The sequence below is a fragment of the Phalaenopsis equestris genome, unplaced genomic scaffold (genome assembly GCF_001263595.1).
Source record: "Phalaenopsis equestris unplaced genomic scaffold, ASM126359v1 Scaffold000137, whole genome shotgun sequence".
NCBI classification, from domain to species: domain Eukaryota; kingdom Viridiplantae; phylum Streptophyta; class Magnoliopsida; order Asparagales; family Orchidaceae; genus Phalaenopsis; species Phalaenopsis equestris.
Window position 1 is genome coordinate 110,791 of NW_018164579.1, and position 21,371 is coordinate 132,161.

At 32.4% G+C, this 21,371-nt stretch overlaps 1 protein-coding gene across 5 annotated transcripts in view; it reads left to right on the top strand.

The window, feature by feature from the left end:
- The first annotated feature begins 11,263 nt into the window (after positions 1-11,263).
- The window catches only part of LOC110021654 (probable ADP-ribosylation factor GTPase-activating protein AGD14), a 43,751-nt gene continuing 33,643 nt past the window's right edge, over positions 11,264-21,371 (top strand). Inside the window, exons 1-2 of one of the 5 annotated variants that reach the window (XM_020720226.1) lie at positions 11,264-11,665; positions 11,774-11,933. In XM_020720226.1, coding sequence (XP_020575885.1) covers positions 11,835-11,933 — 99 coding nt within the window. In that variant the 5' untranslated portion in view covers positions 11,264-11,665; positions 11,774-11,834. The remainder of the gene's footprint in view (positions 11,666-11,773; positions 11,934-21,371) is intronic. The other 4 variants (XM_020720227.1, XM_020720228.1, XM_020720229.1 and 1 more) reach the window with 4 other exon arrangements.

Sequence of the window (21,371 nt, forward strand, 5' to 3'; positions counted from 1 at the left end):
AAACTAACGATCAAGCGACGGGCTACCGATGGCCTAAATACTAAACCTATGAATTTAACCGAGAGCAACCGATGCATTATTTCTTTTGTATGAATTGATATTTTGTGGCCACTAGTTGTTAACTCATGGTTAACCAACGATTATGTTTTTAACATAAACCAATGGTCTTAACTCATCTATTGTGTAACCAACAGATAACTGATCGCTAACCGACATTTATGCTTTGAACATAAATCCATTGATTATGGTTGTCGATAAGTTTTCAAACGATAAATGCCGTCGACAATGTACTCATTCCTTAGATTATCCACAAGCTGAAAAGCTACACCCTTTTCACCATAATTAAATTGTATTTTTCTATTTTTACCGAAGGCTTTTGACCATCACAAATTGGATGAATTCCTGTAGTGCCAGTCCTATAAATTTGTGCATCTCAACAAAAAAAAAAAACTATCCATAAAAAATACAATTTAATTTCTAAGTCACAATATAAGCACCTCTTTCAATGTTATAAACTTATGCATAATAGTTTTTTTTATATCTTACACTTTTGATAAGAAAAGAAAAATCACATAAAATGCCAAAAATCTTATCCCAACTCTAATAGGCATCCATAAAAACACATCAGACTTGCACAAAATAGTGGAAATTTATAAAGTGTCATAGGCACACATTACATCTATAACATGAATCTTAATGAAAATAACTTATTTAAAGTACCACATTATATTTGTCTAATTAATAATCAAAGAGAGAAAGTTGACTGCCAGCTTTTGATTCCCCTTTCAACTGTTAATGCATCTAAACTCATTTAAAATCAAAGCTCGTCATTATTCTATATGATTACTTGTTATTTGAAAGTTTCATAAGACTGCAAAACTCACAAATTTTCTTTCTTAAACAAATTTTTATTTATCTCATAGTTGACATATCACTCTATCTGCCACTTATTTTATAAATGTTAAGGAAGAAATGTTATCCAAAAATAAGAAGTGGAGATGCAATCCATTTCCTTATAATTTCTTTTTCTTCCTTAAATCTCTTAATACTAGTCTCAACTTAGATTTCTTTTCTTTATTATATCGTTTTTCCTTTTTTTTTAATTATGCCCAGCCTACACATTATATTTCAGTCATCTTCAAAGTTCTAACCACCAACACGCATCTTCATCATTTTGTAGGGCCCCAGACGTATTATATCTTATCATAAATCATTCATTCATTAAGCAATCCTATTTTCGTGATTCATCTATAAATGCAGATTATGAAACACTTTCGTTGTTTCAAATGCTTGGGCCTCACATTTTACTTCAATGTGCTTCTCCATTTTGCTTTGATTTTTATTATACTCATTACAACAATATTAGCATGGAACATTCTAATAATATGAAATCACATTTCATGTTTTTCAACTGAGATCATTGTAAATGATCTCATAACTTACTTTTTCCCACTAAAGCATAATAAGAAAATCAAAACTAATATGAAATTATTCTATTATTTTTTTATGGTTAGTTTTTTTTAGTGACTACCCTAGGGTTAGTTCCTCTCTCAATATCTAGTATTGGCTTTTATTATTATTATTTTGTATATTAGTTATCCCCATCCCCTTTGCAGGCAATAAGTATTCCTCTTATTATTGGATCTTCCGTAAATGTCATATTTGCAAATACATCATTATGGTAAACACCTTGTAAACTATCACATTATGTTCCAATTCATTGTCTAGTTGCATAAGTCAGTCACCCATAGGTTAATTGATATCGCATAAGTGATTTTATAAAATTTTTAATCACATTTTATTTTTTGGATATGTTTAATTTCATAAATATGAAATTATGAAGAAAATTTATTTGAGTATTAAAAATATAGTTTCTGCCTTGAAAAATTTATAGAGACATTACATGATTATAATTTTCGGACTGATGAATTATTGTCTCATTTTGATTAATCTTTAAATTTTTATAATTTTTAAGCATTTTAATGTAAAAATTATTTAGATTTCCTTTCATAATTTTATATATTTTTTAATTTTCTTAAGTGTCTTTGGTCTTCTTGAGACTATCATATTTTATAGTTTATTTTCTATTTTTTTATTTTTTATAAATATTTTATCAAAAACAGTGCAAAAGCATAGAAAATTAGGGGTTTTGGGTTAAAGAAGTCCTCTAGTCTTGGAAAAAATTAGAAAACATCCCAAACTACAGAGGAAATAGTCCCCTAAAATTTCATATCTCTCTGATTTATATTTATTTTTTTATAAATAAAATGTCCTTTGGTATAATTAATTAATTGAAGATTAAATATAAGTTAAATAGTATTATTTTAATTTTTCTTAATTTTTCCTTGGTCCACACAGTTTGAAGATATTTTTATTTTATTTGTATGATTATTATTTATTAAGATATGAGTTTTTAAATTTTATGTAATTTTTTTGGATTTAATTAATTAAAAATGGCCAAATTTACTATTTATCATGCTCAACAACACGTTAAACTTGGATTTGTCAAAGCCCCATGTGTCTTTTTCAGATTCATTGTCCTTTACATGTGGTTTGTCGCATCAGCCCACGGTCCGCGACCCTAGTCCACACTGTTGCGCTATCTGATTAGATATGTGTCGTTCGTTTCAAATACACAAAAACATATGGCATTTGTTCATCATCCTCGTATGACATTGAACGAGAACCTTCTGTCTTCAAACACTAATATCTCACTTTATTCTCAACTAAACCACACGAGATTCGTTCTTACACCTTGATCTAAGTGAGACCAGCCTATCTATGTGGCTCAGTGGAAATGAATTGTTCATGTCCTTCACAAAGGTCAAAACTGAGGCAAAAATTAGAGTTTTAAATCAATATCTTGGTCCAAGAAGTAAGGTCACAATTGGAGTATTTGAGAAGCTTTGCCTTGATGTCGTGCACCTCCTCCTTTCTTCCATTTGCTCTTTATATGGGCCTAGGTATGATCTAGACCAAATGGAGGCTTGTGTCTGGTCTAGGACTATGCTAGAGGATGCGGGAAAGAGGGATTTTGATCGGGCAAGTGATTGTGAGCTATGGATTTTTGAGGAGTCTCGTGTCAAATCCATGAAATTTCCTAAATTTAAGAGGTGAAATTTAGGCTCTGTGAGAGGGGGAAATGGCTTAGGATCAATGGGGAAAGTCACCAAGGAGTGTAGGAAGGGTTTTGGGAGTATTTTGGCAGGGCTTCACCAGAGTTCTCTTCACTCCTTCCTTGGTCGAGAACCGGCTGTATTTATAGGTCCAGATCATGGATGACTTGAGAGAGCTCTATTGTTTGTCTTAGGGTTTCAAAAGGCCATTTAGGTAAAGCTTTTGCAGTGGAGTTAATCTAGTGAGCATGAGCCACAATGGAAGAGTTCAATTTTGGGTTTTTATGTCATGGATTGCTCTCAGATAAGCTCTCACCACCGGCCATGGTGCATGGGCGAGGCTTGGGAAGTCGTCCTCTTCCTATGGGAAGTCGTCCTCTTCCTATGGGAAGTCGTCCTCTTCCTATGGGAAGTCAGTGATGAAGAATGTTGGAGCTAATGGGATGTGTTATAAGTGTGTTGACTTGATGTTTGATGAAATGGGATGAACCTATTTTTTATCCTTATTGGTTCATTTCATGCAAGTGGGTTGTAGTCACGTATGATGAATTATGATTGACTTGTCCTGACGGCAAGACCACACCCATGGTCGGTGTGGCAACACCAGACCCGGTGTAGTCACACCAAGATCTCATGTGGTTAAGTTAGACCTGGCGTAGTTATGCTCAGATGTGCCTAAGCTAGACCTAACATAATCACACTCAGATCTGATGTGGTTACATCAAGTCACTATATTTTGGTCATTTTGACTTCATTATATATGCTCTACTCCTATAAACTATAAAATACCACCAAGAACCTTTCACAAGAGTAAAATAATAACAAGGAAGAAATCATGGTATTTAATATAGTAAAATTAAGTAAATTTCTCTCGTATCAAACATCAACATATTCATTCAATGTTTCAAGAATCTAGCAAGTATTCCCCCAGGGTTTTGAAAAAAACTAATACAACATTGTGAAAACTTTAAGTGGTAAACATAATTAAAAATATAGACATGAATTGCATTAAACTCTAAACCAAGTATTAAAAAATAAAAGGAGATAGAAAAACCATATTGACGAAATCTTGCATCCAAGAATACATCATCCTCATTGATCTCCTCCTTTACTTAATACACCAATACTCACTCGATCTCCATAACATAAGAAAGCACTAGCTCTAGAACACTCAAAATACACTCCAGAATTCGACAAAAGCTCCTTTCTCATTCATCTAACAAGGCAACTTACAGTAAAATTTGATAAAACCCTCATAGAATTGCCAAAATGCCTTATTTCTATGCAGAGCGTAGGGGCTCTGCGGCTATAGCATCAAGGTGTTGTTAATAGGTGTGACAGTGTTAGGACTGAGCGTTGCTTTATAAATCATAATATTTTAATTAGGGTGTGAAGTGGTATGACTTGCCTTTCAAGGTGTCGGGGCATTGTTCTATGGGCATTGGAGCACCGATTTTTGGCATTGTAATGTCATGCTCTTGCATTTTTGGCTTAAAATATACATTAAAATATTTAGTAATCTGAATGCTGGCACTTTATTGCGCTCCACGACACCTAAAACAATAAAATTAACATAAGAATATAAGAAAAATATTGTATAACAACATCACATTTCACAAGTATCATCAACCAAGTTGGAGTTTCCATCTACTTAATTGATTCTTGTGTGTTGTTGCTTACAGTATTTATATACTTCTATAATTTTCGTAGATCTAATTCGTCACTAATTAAATTTATAATTCTACACTCATTAAAATTTTTAATGTCCACATAATTTTTGGAAAAAATAAATAGTCATCTTCTCTTATTGCACCAAACACTTCAGTGTTACCATTATCAAGTTACTTTTTAATAATATTAAAAAGATAAAACGTTTCAACTATTATTCAGTATCTTACCAATAATTAGTTGAATGGGTATTTTGATAAATATGATTGCTATCTTTTGAAATAAAATAATAAAAATTATTAAGGCAATGTGGACCTCCATAAAGCTTTATGGGTACCATTATAATCATTATGAAACTTTGCAATTTTTTATGATAATTCATAAGAATTTAGAGACTTTCGACTTATGAAAGTAATTATAACATATCTTTGTAATGGTTTGCAAGTCTTAGTAAACTACTATAAAAAAAAAAAAAAAAAAAAAAAAAAAAAAAGATCTAAGAAATAGAGGTTTGATTACTTGAACATGATGAAAGTCGATGATGTTTTGCTAATGAATTGAGCTTGATTTGCAAATGCAAGAATTCATCCATATATATATCTTATATTCATTTTATCATTTTGAATTTTATAATTAATTAAATTTTTTTGTTAATGAACTTTTTGAAAAGATACTGATACTAAGAGGAGCCTAATAAATCATTTTGGTCAAAGGAAGTTTGTAAGTGTAAAAAAATTGATTGGTGTAATATCATCTTTGTCAATTTAATAAGTAATAATTTATTTTATGGCTATGATCAAAACACGTAAAGAGACATTAATTATTTATTTGCTAATTTTCTTTATATTCTTTACTTGTTATTGCAATTCAAATATTTAGTGTATTTTTTTATTACACATTTTTGTTTTTATTCAAGTTACAGCTAAAAATATTTGAAAAAAAAAAAATTGAAAATCAAAATAAGCATATTCACCCACTTCTCTTGAACACGTATAAATAGAATATACATTAATTTTGATATATTATCTTCAATATTTTAATAGAATAAGAGATAAAGTTGATTGTGTAGTAGTCATCACTAGTAAACCTAGGTTAACTATTCATATAAAAAAATCATTAATCTCGCTCATCAAGAAATAAAAATGACTAATTTATGCATTCCACTTAATTCTACTAATGATGAGATGCATTTAGAATATGTTAGTGGCTAACAAGAAGAACTTGCTCTTAAAGTGTATGACAAGGTGATGCTTTGGATGATGAAATTTTAAGTTTATCATCCAGTTACTCATTAGATGATGTAGATTAAGATATGTCCATTATTAAAATTCTTTTATTAGTATAAGAAGTTATTCTATATCCTGATAGATTGAACTTTATAACTTCACCTTCTATTTACTGTGTAGATTTTTATTTTTAGTGCCTGTAGTTTGTATATTGCAATTTATATTTTATGTGTACTTTTGTTTAATTTAATTTTTAATATTTTCAATTGTGATAGTTTATAGATTATACTTTACAGTTTGACATTCTATTTTTTAATTTAGACTTTTATTTTTAGTGCTAGTAATTTATAGATTGCATGAAAATGATCTGCATAGAAATACTATCAGGGTCAGCTTCATAGGAAAGCCCTTGTCAGACAATGAGACAACACTACTGTGGAGACATGCACTTCTTTGTCACTCTCTGCCAAGCCCATCGTTGCTTTTGATATCTTCACATAGGAAATAACCTCGACGTTGTCAATGTCACCACACACCGCATCTTACACGTCCTCATTTCCCCCCATACAAGCACTACCACCAATTACTGTTGTAGGTCCTTTTACCTAGGCCGAGGGTCCTACTGCTATTGCTGATCGAAGTAGTTCGGACAGCATTAGCCATACTTTTAAGTTAGAGCAAGTTGGGGATATATATGTCTTTTTAAAAAGTCATAATAGTGTTAATTTGATTTAATATAAAATTAAGTATATATTCTTTTTAGATTTTATCTCTCCACACAGGTTGTTCATACTATTAAAGATATCATATTGAGCAAGTATGACACTCCGCACCTATCATGAAAAGAGATCTTGATAACAGTTCAGGACATGTGTTTCAAAGCATTTGGGGTATACCCAAAACATTAATCTTAAGTTATGTATAATTTTATCAATCTAACATATTTAAATTTATTTTGTAGAAGTAGTTCTCACCTAGCACAATGCACACATCAGGAGGAGCTTCAAGAATAAAGGGAGGATTGGCTTCGCGACATGTTTGGGGATATACAAAAGACACTTCAACGCCCTATTTTGGCTTGTGAAGGATATGTTTGATGCATATCTCAAAGATAGGAATAAAAAAAATACCAAAAATAAGAGTCAACATGTTAAGAATATATAGAATTCTGATTGTTGGGGCATAGACACCTCTAAGAATATTATTGCAATAAGAGGAGGTAATGTTAATTTTTGCAATAATGCTTATTGTAAAATAAAATTTTACTAACTATTTTCTCACCTTAATAGATTGTCGAGTTAGGATGAGAGCTCACCTTTGTTGATTTATATGCACATACCCATAAGCAACAATCTGACCATACGTGGGTTGACAATTAATCTCATGTGAAACATGTAAATGACAAGAGTAATTGTTATACAATTCAAATTATTATTGAATTTAATTTTTCCTATAACTTTCTTCAATAAAGTTTTTTGTTGGAAACCTTCTAGCATGTGAAAGAGAACTGGACATAGTGCATAGGAGGACTTACCATCCATGATCAGTCAGGCTATAGGTTGTGGAGAGAGGCTACTAGAAGAAAAATAATGGAAGGATTATGGATTAAGTTTGTATGCACAAGCTTACGATGCTAATCATTCCTCTCACACATTTGGTGCACCTACTTCTACCATGTAAAAGGATGACGTTCTTAGGCAACTTCTTGTATTTAGTACTGATATTGAAAACCAATATGCTACATAGTTCTCTTAGATGAACTATGAATTGGAAGCTTAATTGAAAACATAAATAGATGCACTATGACATTAGGCCCACCAATGGAAAAAAATAATAGAGGATGACATCAAGGAGGAGCATAACGAGGGGACAGAAGAGAACTAGGATTAACTTAATTTATTTTTGTTTTATGAGACATCCGAACATGCTATTCTTAAGTACAAACATTTTAATTCTTTGTTTCAGTGCATTATGGTCATTTCTGTATTTCATTTGTGTGTTCTTTCAATTGATTTTAGTTTCAAATTTACTTGAATTGGTAAATTAATGATAAATAATTAAATATGTAACTATTTTAGAATTGTATGTGTGAAAATTGTAATGTGAAAGAATGCTACTTATTTTTTTATCTGTGATTTTTCAACAGCTTTATGACTGGCAAACAATATATTATCATTATTTTCTTTTTATGAATTGATATATGCGAACCATGGGTTATTTGATAGAAGGAAAACTAACGATCAAGCGACAGGCTACTGATCACCTAAATCACGTCAGTTACTAAACCTATGAATTTAACCGAGAGCAACCGATGCATTATTTCTTTTGTATGAATTGATATTTTGTGACCACTAGTTTTTAACTCATGGTTAACCAACGATTATGCTTTTTACATAAACCAATGGTCTTAGCTCATCTGTTGTGTAACAAACAAATAACTGATCGCTAACCGACATTTATGCTTTGAACATAAATCCATTGATTATGGTTGTCGATAAGTTTTCAGACAATAAATGCCGTCGGCAATGTACTCATTCCTTAGATTATCCACAAGCTGAAAAGCTGCACCCTTTTCACCATAAAAAGTGTTAGTTTATCATTAACTGGTGGTTTTTTTATATTTACCGAAGGCTTTTGACCATCACAAATAGGATGAATCTCTATAGTGTCAATCCTATAAATTTGTGCATCTCAACAAAAAAAAAAACTATCCATCAAAAAATACAATTTAATTTCTAAATCACAATATAAGCACCTCTTTCAATGTTATAACCTTATGCGTAATAGTTTTTTTTTTTATATCTTAGACTTTTGATTAGAAAAGAAAAATCACATAAAATGCCAAAAATCTTATGCCAACTCTAATAGGCATCCATAAAAACATAGCAGACTTGCACAAAATAGTGGAAATTTATAAAGTGCCATAGACACACAGTACATCTATAACATGAATCTTAAAGAAAATAACTTATTTAAAGTACCACATTATATTTGTCTAATTAATAATCAAAGAGAGAAAGTTGACTGCCAGCTTTTGATTCCCCTTTCAACTGTTAATGCATCTAAACTCATTTAAAATCAAAGCTCGTCATTATTCTATATGATTACTTGTTATTTGAAAGTTTCATAAGACTGCAAAACTCACAAATTTTCTTTCTTAGACAAATTTTTATTCATCTCATAGTTGACATATCACTCTATCCGCCACTTATTTTATAAATGTTAAAGAAGAAATGTTATCCAAAAATAAGAAGTACAGGTGCAATCCATTTCCTTATAATTTATTTTTCTTCCTTAAATCTCTTAATACTAGTCTCAACTTAGTTTTCTTTTCTTTATTATATCGTTTTTCCTTTTTTTTTAAATTATGCCCAGCCTACACATTATATTTCAGTCATCTTCAAACTTCTAACCACCAACGTGCATCTTCATCATTTTGTAGGGCCCCAGACGTATTATATCTTATCATAAATCATTCATTCATTAAGCAATCCTATTTTCCTGATTCATCAATAAATGCATATTATGAAACACTTTCGTAGTTTCAAATACTTGGGCCTCACATTTCACTTCAATGTGCTTCTCCATTTTGCTTTGATTTTTATTATACTCATTACAACAATATTAACATGGAACACTCTAATAATATGAAATCACATTTCATGTTTTTGAACTGAGGTCATCGTAAATAACCTCACAACTTACTTTTTCCCACCAAGGCATAATAAGAAAATCAAAACTAATATGAGATTATTCTATTATTTTTTATGGTTAGAGAACTTATTACAATTTCTAGACCTCAACCAAAAATGAGGTCAACAAGAGCATATTACAAGTGTTTATTCATTATCACTTATAGGATATTACATCCAATATATATTTTAACTTCCCATTTTTCAAGTGGAACTAGTAAATTAAATCCTATTCTTCTTCTATTTACCTTTCATGTTCTTTATCTTTGTGTTAAGAAATGCTCAAGACATGATTTTTACAATTACATGACAAAACATGCGGTTATAAGGTCTATCCTATAAATGGTTATATAACTTGAGTCTTAAACATATGATTGAATTCATTATCATTTTTAAATATCTACACTTTACCTTAGTAAATACCCCATGATTGAGTTCATTATCATTTTCAACTTATATCATTGAGGAGCTTGCTTGATTGCTCAACTATGGAAGAGATTGGCAATGCAAAATAATAACTTTTATCTTTCTGATTTTTTTTTTAAATGTTTGAATGAAGAAGATTTCATACTTTTAATATTTGTTTCTTAAAAACTTATTAGTGTTATTGCGAAATTTCATGAAACTATGAACACTCAGTGAAAATTCAACTTATATCATAAAGAACTTGCTTGATTGCTCAATTATGGAAGACATTGGCAATGCAAAATAACAACTTATATCTTTCTTACTTTTTTTTAAAAAAATATTTGTATGAAAAAGATCACTAACTCTTAACATCAGTTTTTTTAAAATTTATTATTGTTTTACAATCTACCCATATTCATTAATAGCATTACGCTTCTTCTTTCATAGAAGCTCTCTAATAGCATTCTATCAATTTATTTGCTAAATTAATATATAAGCTTATCCATATCTTTAAAGCCATAGTATAATTTAAGGACAAATGGATAAATTTTAAAGCAACCTTGAAGCGTTTTATAGACATTAAGTAATCAACTTGTTGAACATTTATCAAATTAAAAATATATGAGATACGGTAAGTCTAAGATCCCTTAGATGGAATGAGGCATACAAATTTATTCATTTTTTCTTGGTCCTTACTTAAGAGATCTAACAAAAAGGAAATTAATGCACACAATATCATTCGACCAAGTTAATCAAGTCGCAAAATTTTTATTTATCGATTCAATCAACTAGTTAGATGAGGTTATGAAGAGGAGTAATCTACTCACTATAAACTTGAAAATCGAAGTCATCACACATCCTCAACTCTTGAAGCAACTCAATTATTAAAAACAAAGGTCATCTTGAGAACTTGGCCAAAGAGTTCCCTAAAATATTTAAAGCTACTTGCCAACTTAGAATAAAGTCATCAAAAACTTCTTCTGTTGGTCTCATCTTTTGTTTCAATTATAAACTAGTTAGTTATTCATTTTACAGTGACTATTTATTTTAGAGGCAATCAGATGTTGTTTTGCGCAGTCAATATTTAGCATTGAATCAAATTTGAAATTTTCTTTTACAATTTCAGCAAACACAAAATGAAATTGAAACTTCGCAAACCATGTCCGACTTTTATCGTTCTAACCTTCCTCCGATCCGCAAGGCGAATCCAGAGATTCCCACAATTTACGCCGACAGCCCCTCCCCATAGCGATTCCCAAAACACCCCCGGTTACCACCAAATCTATGCTGGTAATTTTGTAATCTTGACTCTGCTCCGGTACTTTTCTCCCTCCGGAAAGGTCCTTCGTCCCCCCGGCTAAACCGGCGGCGCATGTTCTTCCAACGGAGAGCGACAGACTCTCTAGAAGATCAAAGGAAGTGAAGGTTGGGCCTCCATTATATTGCACAACCCTAGCATAGGAACTAGATTTGCATATACTTGGCTTGGATCTCCATACACGAATTGGGCTCCTTCTCGCTCTCGCCAGCTTCTTCCTCGAGCTAGAACCCGTTGGTGATGTTCTCCTCCTTCTTATTTGGCTTCCATTTTCTCTGGCTTCAATTCATTTGTCCGCGTCGTGAAGATATTTGCTGGCTTGTATGTTCCTTTTTTTAAATTTAGGTTTGGATCTAGGTGTTAGTTGGAAGAATTGAACGAAGCGACAGAAAAATTGAGGAGGAGGATGGCGAACCGGATTAAAGAAGAAGAGAAGAACGAGAAAATCATCAGAGGGCTGCTTAAGCATCCTTCTAATAAAAGATGCATCAATTGCAATAGTCTGGTAGGAGATTATCCTGTCCTTGGCATCCTGCTTGATCAATTTTCTGCTTTTTTGATAGTTATTGCTGTTCATGACTTATTATTTCCATTGCAAATGATCTGGAATTGCAGTAGGTTTTATCTTGTTGGGGTGTGCCTGGATCTGCTTGAAAATGGCTGCTCTTGTACAATTACAATAACTAGGGACGTGTTAGTTGAGCTTACTTTGGTTTCAGGAGTAAGTCTGACTTACAGAGCATGGTGTATGATATGCAGAAGTTTTTTTATGAATGAAGTTGGAAGGCTTAACAGCCTGTCATAATCTTAATATATGAGTAAATAGGGACATGCTAGTTTGATCTTCTTGAGGTTTGAGGACTATTGCTGAATGATAGAGCCATGATATCTGATTAATGAAATTGTTAAGCTTCCAACTAGCCTTCACTGCAAATTTTATATTAAGAGATATGTTATTTGTCATCTTGATTTCATTTGCTAGTTTGTGTCGATGACCCCATTGGATCACTTTTATCCTTAGACTCAATAACAAGCTCTCATAAAGTTCATTTCAAGACCCATCTTTATTTCTTTATTTTTTTTTTCCTTTGGTTCCTACTTTTTCTTGTGCTGGGAGTGGAATAAGGTTGGCCATAATTTAGTGAGGGTAGATTTACATCTATATTCTTAAGACTTGTTTTTAGTTTGTTGGAGAAATCCAAGGAGGGATTCAGAAGACTAAAAGAAAGTTTTTTAGGAGTTAGAACTCAAATTTAAATTTGAATAGGGCTATTATGTGGAGGTTAGCTGAGTTTTGTGATTAGTTGTTTAAGGTGAGAGAATGGGCTGGATGAGGTAGAAAATATGTTGTTTAAGTGTGCTTATTGTTAAGTTGAACAATAGTTAATAGTTTCGTGAATGCTAATTAATAGGAAACGAAAATTAAAATGATTTTTGGCAAAATTTAAAGATAGTAATGAAATATGTCAACACTTTAATGAAATATGTTATCAATATTGAAATCATACATATCAAATTAGTTAAGTCAACTTTGTTTTTATATAAATTTGATGTAAAATGACTGAAAAAATTTTGAATGATAAGAAGGCGGAAGGAAAAGATAGAAAGAGTAAATAATAGAACATAACCAATCTTTATGCTTAAACAAGGAATTATCTTTCTTGTAAGGGTTTCATGCCTCACAAAATCAATGATTAAAATTCAATAATATTTGAAGAAGGTGGGTCTCTACACCTAAAATAAGAATTTTACTCATGCTATAAACTTGTTGTTTATTACTCATAATTCTCATGTTTATCAATAACAATCTACTAACAAACTATTTGCAAACAACAAATAAATTGCTGATAATCTGCTTACAATCTGTTAATAATCTGATAGTAAATTGTTAACCAACTTAATTATTTTTACTAAAGAAACCCTATAAATGAATGAACTTAAATTTCTACGATGGTGGAAGAGTGTTGTCACCTGTGGTTATTATGTCCTCATCATTACATTTTTATAAGTTTTTATTGTATACAACCTTTTACATTTTACCAATGCATGAGCTCTTTGTTTAAATTTGTGCTCTCTTCAACTTTTAGTTCTTTCTCGTTCAAATTCTCTCTTTGTTCATTTTTTTGTCTACTTGTCTACATTGTCACGCTATGAAGGTCTTATTTATTTATATGCCATGGAAAAGATGGAACATTTTAATGGACAGATTTTATTGTTTGCGTGCCAGACACTTGTAGTGAAGCAACAAAATTTTAGCTTTCTATAGACTTGTAATTGCATCGATGCTCTTAGGGATGTTGATTTTAATATATGACTACGATCCAGTCTGGGGTTTGGAATTAACGACCAGAATAGACAGTCAGACGGTGTGAATTAAATTTTTTATATTCATATACCATATAACAAATTAATGAGTCACTAATTAAATTATATTAAAACAATATATTTATGTTTCCCTCATTACTCATTGTTCGCGTTTTCTATAAATGTTTTTTTTTATCGTTCATCTTATCAAATAAATTAACCTGAAAAGTTAGATTAAAAATAACAGTGAACTAAACAAGTTGGTGAGTAATTATATAATAGAAAAAAAAACATAATATGCATGTCAGTTAAACATTTTAATAAATCGATATAAACATTTGATATGCTTTTTAATGAATGTTATATCAATAACATACAAATATCATTCAATATTTGTGTAATTGTTACAGGACCAACAATAACAACTGTAAACCTTTATCCCACTAAGTGGGTTCAACTACATAAATCAATTTTCTCCATTGCGTCCTATTGAGTGTCATATTTTCATTTAATTTTAATAAATTAAGATCATTTTTATAGAATATGCCTAAGTCCTAGGTATACTCCTATTTTTAATAAATTAAGATCATTTTTATAGAATATGCCCAAGTCCTTCTAGGTATACTCCTACCTTTCTTGAGATAACTCGGATCTAAAAGATCCACTTGCCTAGTCAGATCATCAGATGGTCGATGTTTAATATGCCAAACCATCTAAGACGACTCTCTAATTTTGTTCGTCACTGGAGCTACACCAACCCCATCCCAGATATATTCATTTCGCATGTTGTCTCAAAGTGTAAAGCCACTCCTGCACCTAATCATTCTCATCTCGACAACACTTAACTTAGTTTTTTAATTCTCTCTTAAAGGTCAACATTTAGAACCATAGAGCATTGCATGTCTCGCCACCATCTTATAAAATTTTCCTTTCAGTCGAAACGGACACTTAACTTAGTTTTTTAATTCTCTTTTAAAGGTCAACATTTAGAACCATAGAGCATTGCATGTCTCGACACCATCTTATAAAATTTTCCTTTCAGTCTAAACGATACTTTTCTATCACATAATAAGCCCGAAGCATTTCTCCACTTCAACCAACCAACTTGAGTTCTATTAATAACATCCCCATCTATATCACCATCACATTGAACAATAGACCCGAGATATCTAAAGCGCTCACAACTTTTAATAATTTATCACCCATAGTTACAATTTTGTCACTAGAGCTACTACTACTAAATTTACATTCCATGTAGTCAAGTTTAGTCAACTCAAACGAAGGCCTTTAGGCTCCAATGTAGACCTAAATAGTTCAAGTTTTTCCTGAGCTTTCTCTCTCGTCTTATCCATGAGAAAGATATCATCAACAAAAAGCATTAACCAAGGTACATCTTCCTGTAAATGTTCGGTAGGAGCTTCCTGTGGCCAGAATTTTGGTCGGCCTCTTTCTAAAATAAAATAAATTTAATTTAATATATATAATTTTGATTTGGAAAATAGTATTTTAATTTTGAAAAAAATTTGAGACCGAACAGATCTCATACATTTAATAGTTTAGATGGTTGAGCATGATACTGCAAATAATACACTACTCCGAGGGATAAACATATCACTTATTAGTAGACTCAACCATTTAAACAAAGGAGTTTATGATATCTATTTGGTTTGAGAAATTTTTTTTTTGTATAACCGACAAGTTCCCCTATCTAATATAAATATTAAATAGTATTTATTTTATTTGGGTTTCAAGCTCTCTATAGAGACAAACTACTATAGTTTATTACATCTCAAATGACGAAAGTAACTTAAGAAAACTCTCGATTAATATTAGTGGTTCTGTTTTTAAAATTTCAAAGTTTAGGTTGTTCAAGATTGGACATGGAAAGTCAAATGAGAATGATTCAAGTAGGAAACAGTTATTTTCGGGAGCAAAAAGAGTGAAAGGTAAGGGATGTCACAGATCAGCGGAAAATCTCGGTAACTTTCCAAATTATCATATCGTTTTGCTTTATGTTTTAGAAATGATATTTATTGTTGTTTCAATATTGTCACTTTTATTATTTAGGACTTACATGTGCACAATACTCAATTGCGCAAATTGCTTATGAAGATAGGAGGGCTTACGTCGTACCGAATGACGACCTCAGAATCCTAAAAGGGTTGAGACTTATATTGCACCACATGGTTGTGCAAAAGTCTAAAGAGAAAAGTGATGATTTATATCGCACTAGGCGGACAACCTCGATGTCCTATAAATTTGTTGTTTAAAATTAAGGAATGGTTTAACTGGTGTATATCTGTTTCGCGTTTTGCTTTCTCGTGGTCGGTGTGTATCGTCGTCGTGCTGCTTACGAAGCTTGCTCCAAGCTCCTTGCTGATGGAGACTCCAGGCGTAGGGTTTTTGTTTTTTATTTGCATGAGTAATTATTGTTGGGTCTCAAGGCCTGTTGTAGTATACCTTCTTAACAACTAGTCTATTGCTCTCTTCTCTAAAAGTTTTGCAGATGTATTAAAATATGTACAAGTAAGCATGTTGTAAAGTACAATAAAAATAATGACTACAGTAAAGGAAATATATAGTGCATATTTGGGGTTCCTGCCTTTGCTGCAAAAGGGTTAATATTATACATATCATGCATATATATACAAAGAATTAACTAACAACATAAAGAAAACACAAGAATGTAGAGCAGACTGGGTGGCACATACGTGAAATATTGAAGTGGGGACCATAAGAAATCAGATTCAGGATATGCTTAGATTTATCATTCCCGAAGGATTCCGTAGGTAACCATCGGTCATGCACGTGTATAAAACCCAACATTCGAAGGAGAGCAATTCTTGACCCAGTACATGTAACTGACAAGTGAACATTTAAATTGTATATTCAAAATTCATTGTTTTTCATTCATGTATGCAAAATAGATTTTTATTTAGCAATCAAAATATTGATGTTGTAAAAAATGCAATTGTCTTGTCATTATATTTGTGAATTTTATAAATTGGATTGTCCACAAGTCGATTACACTGTCGGGCTAGAACTACCGACAGTCTAAGAAAGCAAGGGTCATCACTAGTCTAGTGTCAGTGAATAATATTGTAATTCTGCATTCTCACCAGATTCTTGGGTCAGGTCCTTGTGCTAGAGGATGTAATATTATTCTGCTTTATTAGCAGATGTCTTTGTCATCACTACCCTTAAATCCCAAACCGTTCAACTTATATTTATCGAGCGAGGAAAAGTAAAGAAAAACAAAATAAGGAAAATAGAGGAGGCCAACACACTTCCAAAATTATCCAAGTAAAGGGTCAAAACAGCAAATGAATCGGCCTAAAAAAAATTTGAATACTCCCAAAATAGGGCGAATCGGCCCCAAGATGAGTGCTTAAATCCCATTCCAATCAATACTTTAATCTCTAAAAATAATGCATTAAAAGGCTCCAAACAGCTAGCAAAACATCCTCAAAAAGGTGCATTTAATGCTCCAAATAGCTAGCAAAACATCCCCAGAAAAATGTGCATTTAAGGGCTCCAACACTGCAGTCAAATCTACCCAAAACAGCAAGCAAACTTCCAAAATCAGCTTGCAAGATTCCAGTTTATATGTAGCCAAACCGAATGAGTTTCGAATTCGTATAAAACCGAAGATTTTGCATAAAGTCAAACCGAATGGACTTCCCCAAACCGAATGAGTTTCGAATTCGTATAAAACCGAATTTCATAAATTTCCGATTTTGCATAAAGTCAAACCGAATGGACTTCCCATTTGCATAAAACTGGCTTATAAATTTCAAATTTGCGTAAAGGCAAACTGAATGAATTTCCAATTTGCATGAAACCAACATATGAATTTCAGATTTACATGAGGTCAAACTGAATGAATTTTCAATTTGCATGGAAACAACATATGAATTTCAAATTTACATAAAGCCAAACTGAATGTATTTCCAATTTGCATGAAACCGCCATACGAATTTCTGATTTATATAAATCCAAACTGAATGAATTTCCAATTTACATGAAACCGACATATGAATTTCAGATTTACATAAAGCGAAACTGAATGAATTTCCAATTTGCATAAAACCGATATACGAATTTTATATTTACATATAGCCAAACTGAATGAATTTCCAATTGACATGAAAGCAACATATGAATTTCAGATTTACATGAGGCCAAACTGAATGAGTTTCCAATTTGCATGAAACCGACATGTGAATTTCAGATTTACATAAATTGAAACTGAATGAATTTCCAATTTGAATGAAACCACATATGAATTTCAAATTTCGATAAAAATTGGGTTATTGAAGAAAAAAAACACGCTCTTATATTCATACCATCCGATTCTCCACACTCAATCCCATATCTTAGTTTACCCACCAAACATCCAAATTTCACATCTATAGCATCCCAAATCTTTCACAACATTAAAAAAGGCACTAATACAGGTTACATAAGAAAACACGTAAAATAGAAAATTGTGTGGTATGTATGTAAAAATGGAAGTTTAGGTATTATATATGTGAATACATAAAGGCTGAATAAAATTTTTCACTGATATTATCTCAAACCCAAAATTTTGAATCAATCAACCCATTCCATTGGAGTGAAAGTATACATAGATATGCGAATTCATAAGGATAACATACTTGCAAACCACTAGAAACTTGTCATCGTATATGAAAATACATAAGACTTGATGATATGTATCAAAATCTCCCAAATATAAGGAATAAGTTTTAGACAGTAAACTACGGAAATCCTAAAGAGTAAGGAGACAAATTTCAGAAAAAAGAAAGGATAAAAGAAAAAGGGTAGAGCAATTCCAGGGACTCTCTTTTTATTAGACTTTCCACCCATGCCTCTTTTTTTTGCATATATAAACCTTATCCATTATCATTTTTTTATTCCACCAATCGAAATTTTATGCTGCACTAAAGATATCTTATGCATGGATAAGACTGAGTATGTAAGAGAGCCCGAAGTCAAACCTTTGGCCATATAATTGCCCAAAATTCTGAGGTGTTAATCAGAAAATCTGCACATATGGAATCAAATTTAAGTATCGTGCGTATTACATATAAACACCATGCCTTTGAAATAACCCCCTAGGATTTCAACATTTCATTCCAAATATTTAACTATTAAATAACCCCCTAGGATTTCAACATTTCATTCCAAATATTGAACTAGTAAATATAATAATAAGGTGGATTTAACTATTAAATAATTTATATATGTACAATTTCTATTTCACACAAATGTTGAATATCCTTAGGAGCTTTTTTTTTTGACATTTGGAAGATATATACATACAAATCTTTAAGAAAACACGTCATTGCATATATAGATTCGTGAAAGTCATCGCCATGCATATTGATTTTTGAAATATTAATTTGAAAAGAGCCATAAAAGAGATTATTCCCGGGGGGGGGGGGGGGCGCGACCGAGAACTTCTCCTTGATTGTAATCAACCAAATGATTTCCTATAAAGGGGTATTGTTCAACAAGTTATCAAAGAGGAGAGAACAAATTTATTTCTCCTGCAAGGACTAGATGGCAAACATTCTGACTTATGCTCGGGGATCAAAGTTTAATAATACTTAAGCCAAATTTATGAAGAATCTCTGAATAAGCAACTTCAAAAGAAAAAAAAAAAAAGGAAATCATGGCCCCATAACATAAGAAGTGAGAAAATCCTATATTAACTATGTTTAATCTTTCACCGTGTCCTTCAGTAAACCCATCATGCTAATCCAACCCTTCAATTCAAGGCTGCCAACAAAGCCTATAATCTGAAACAATTCTTCTTCTCAAAGACAAAAACCAATAAAGAATGACAGGGGAATGAGCATTGTTAAAGTTTTTGCCAAAAACAATCTGTAAATCATAATATAAATGAGACAACATGCAACTCGGCTTGATAACGGAGGAAGGCAAGACAAGCAGCATTGTTTAGATGATGCTTGTATATTTAAACTTTTAATATCAACTTCACCCAAGGCTTATAAAAAATTCCAAAATAGAGTAAAGAAAGAAGGAACTCCCTTTCCCCTTAATGCCCAAAGGAGAAGTTAGAATGACTGTAGAAGAGAAGAGCATGAACCAGCAGAGCTCCAAAATCGCAAAAGAATGCACCGTCTAGTAAAGATCCAGCAACAACCACATCACTCCCTCAAAGGGGGGTTTTTATAGCCGAGAAAGGAGGGGAAATTTTACCTCGACTTTCCGGGGGTGAGGAGCACGCGATAACGACCGGGGAAGTGGTGACAGAAACACAGAGGAGGTGGCGAGCATAAGGTGCAGAGGGAAGTGGGGGCAAGGACAGGGGGACCTCAGGGAAGTTTTGCGAAGAGGGTAGTATGGTTGTCTAGGGCTGCATTTGACTGAAGGGGAGGAAGAGGGATTGGGTTCGGTTCGCGGTCGGGAAGAAGTCGGGAAGAGGTGTCGCGAAATGGGAGGAGTTCGGCTTGGAGCGTGTGTGAGTTAGGATTTAAAATAGGGATTTGGTTCGAGTAATGTGCGTGAGTTTTGATTTTATATATTTATATATTTATTATTTCATTTAAATGTGTTGATTCGCTCGTGCACAAAACCATATCGAAATGGGTCCCTCGTAGTTAAAATCGATGTTCCGAACATGCTCGCGTGGTCCATTTTTTCATCCAGGGTCATTCGGACATACTTGTCGACGATCCGATCAAAAGCGCGTTAAATTTAGTTTTCTTTGAATTTTGGCTCGTGATTGATCATTTTGACAATTGATTTTAGTTTTGATTACGGTGCAATGTACATAAGTTTTAGTGACGTGGATTGCGATGTTTATGCGCATCGAATGTTTGAATTGTGGTTTTTATGTGTATTGAATGTGAATGTGTGCACGACTAAGTCAGAAAGGGTTTCTCTAATGCCTTTTGATCATATGGGAGCTCTTTTTGGGCCTCCACATGTTGGTGCCAACCACTCAACCCAATAGTGATGGCTTGTGCTCCTAGCTACTCAACCAAATGGTGACGGCTTGTAGCCCTCGCCACTCAATCAAATAGGGATGATTTGAGACCTCCCATGTGAGGTTCCCAAAAGAGCTAAGAGGTGGTTTGAACTTCTAAATGGGGTGGGCTCCCTCACTAGTCTTCAATGATAGTCAATAGGAAAATTCTAAGGCTAGATCCTAAACCTGTAGGAGAAAGAGTTTGATCTCATAAAAAATGATGTCAACACATCCATAACTAAAACCAAAAGATACGGGCTTAAAGTCGATCCATGATGTAATTCAACAAAAATAAGAAAATATTTGGTCAATCCTCCTTCTGTTCGAACACAAGTAACAACTATAGTATACATATCTTTAATGACTTGAATATAAGTCATATGAACACCTTTCTTCTCAAGAACTCTCCAAAGGATATCTCTTGGATACGTAGATCCTTCTTATTATCTCTGAACTTCTCCATCAAACCTCTCAATACATGTATAGCTTCCATAGTAGACCTGCCCGACGGTTATATATAACCGTCACAGGACCAATGTCTAAAAATTCTATCACTTAAAGTACTTCAATGTCAATATTTTTCTATATACGTGTACAAGCACTTTAGTGTTCCCCCCACTAATATCATCAAAGAGTGAC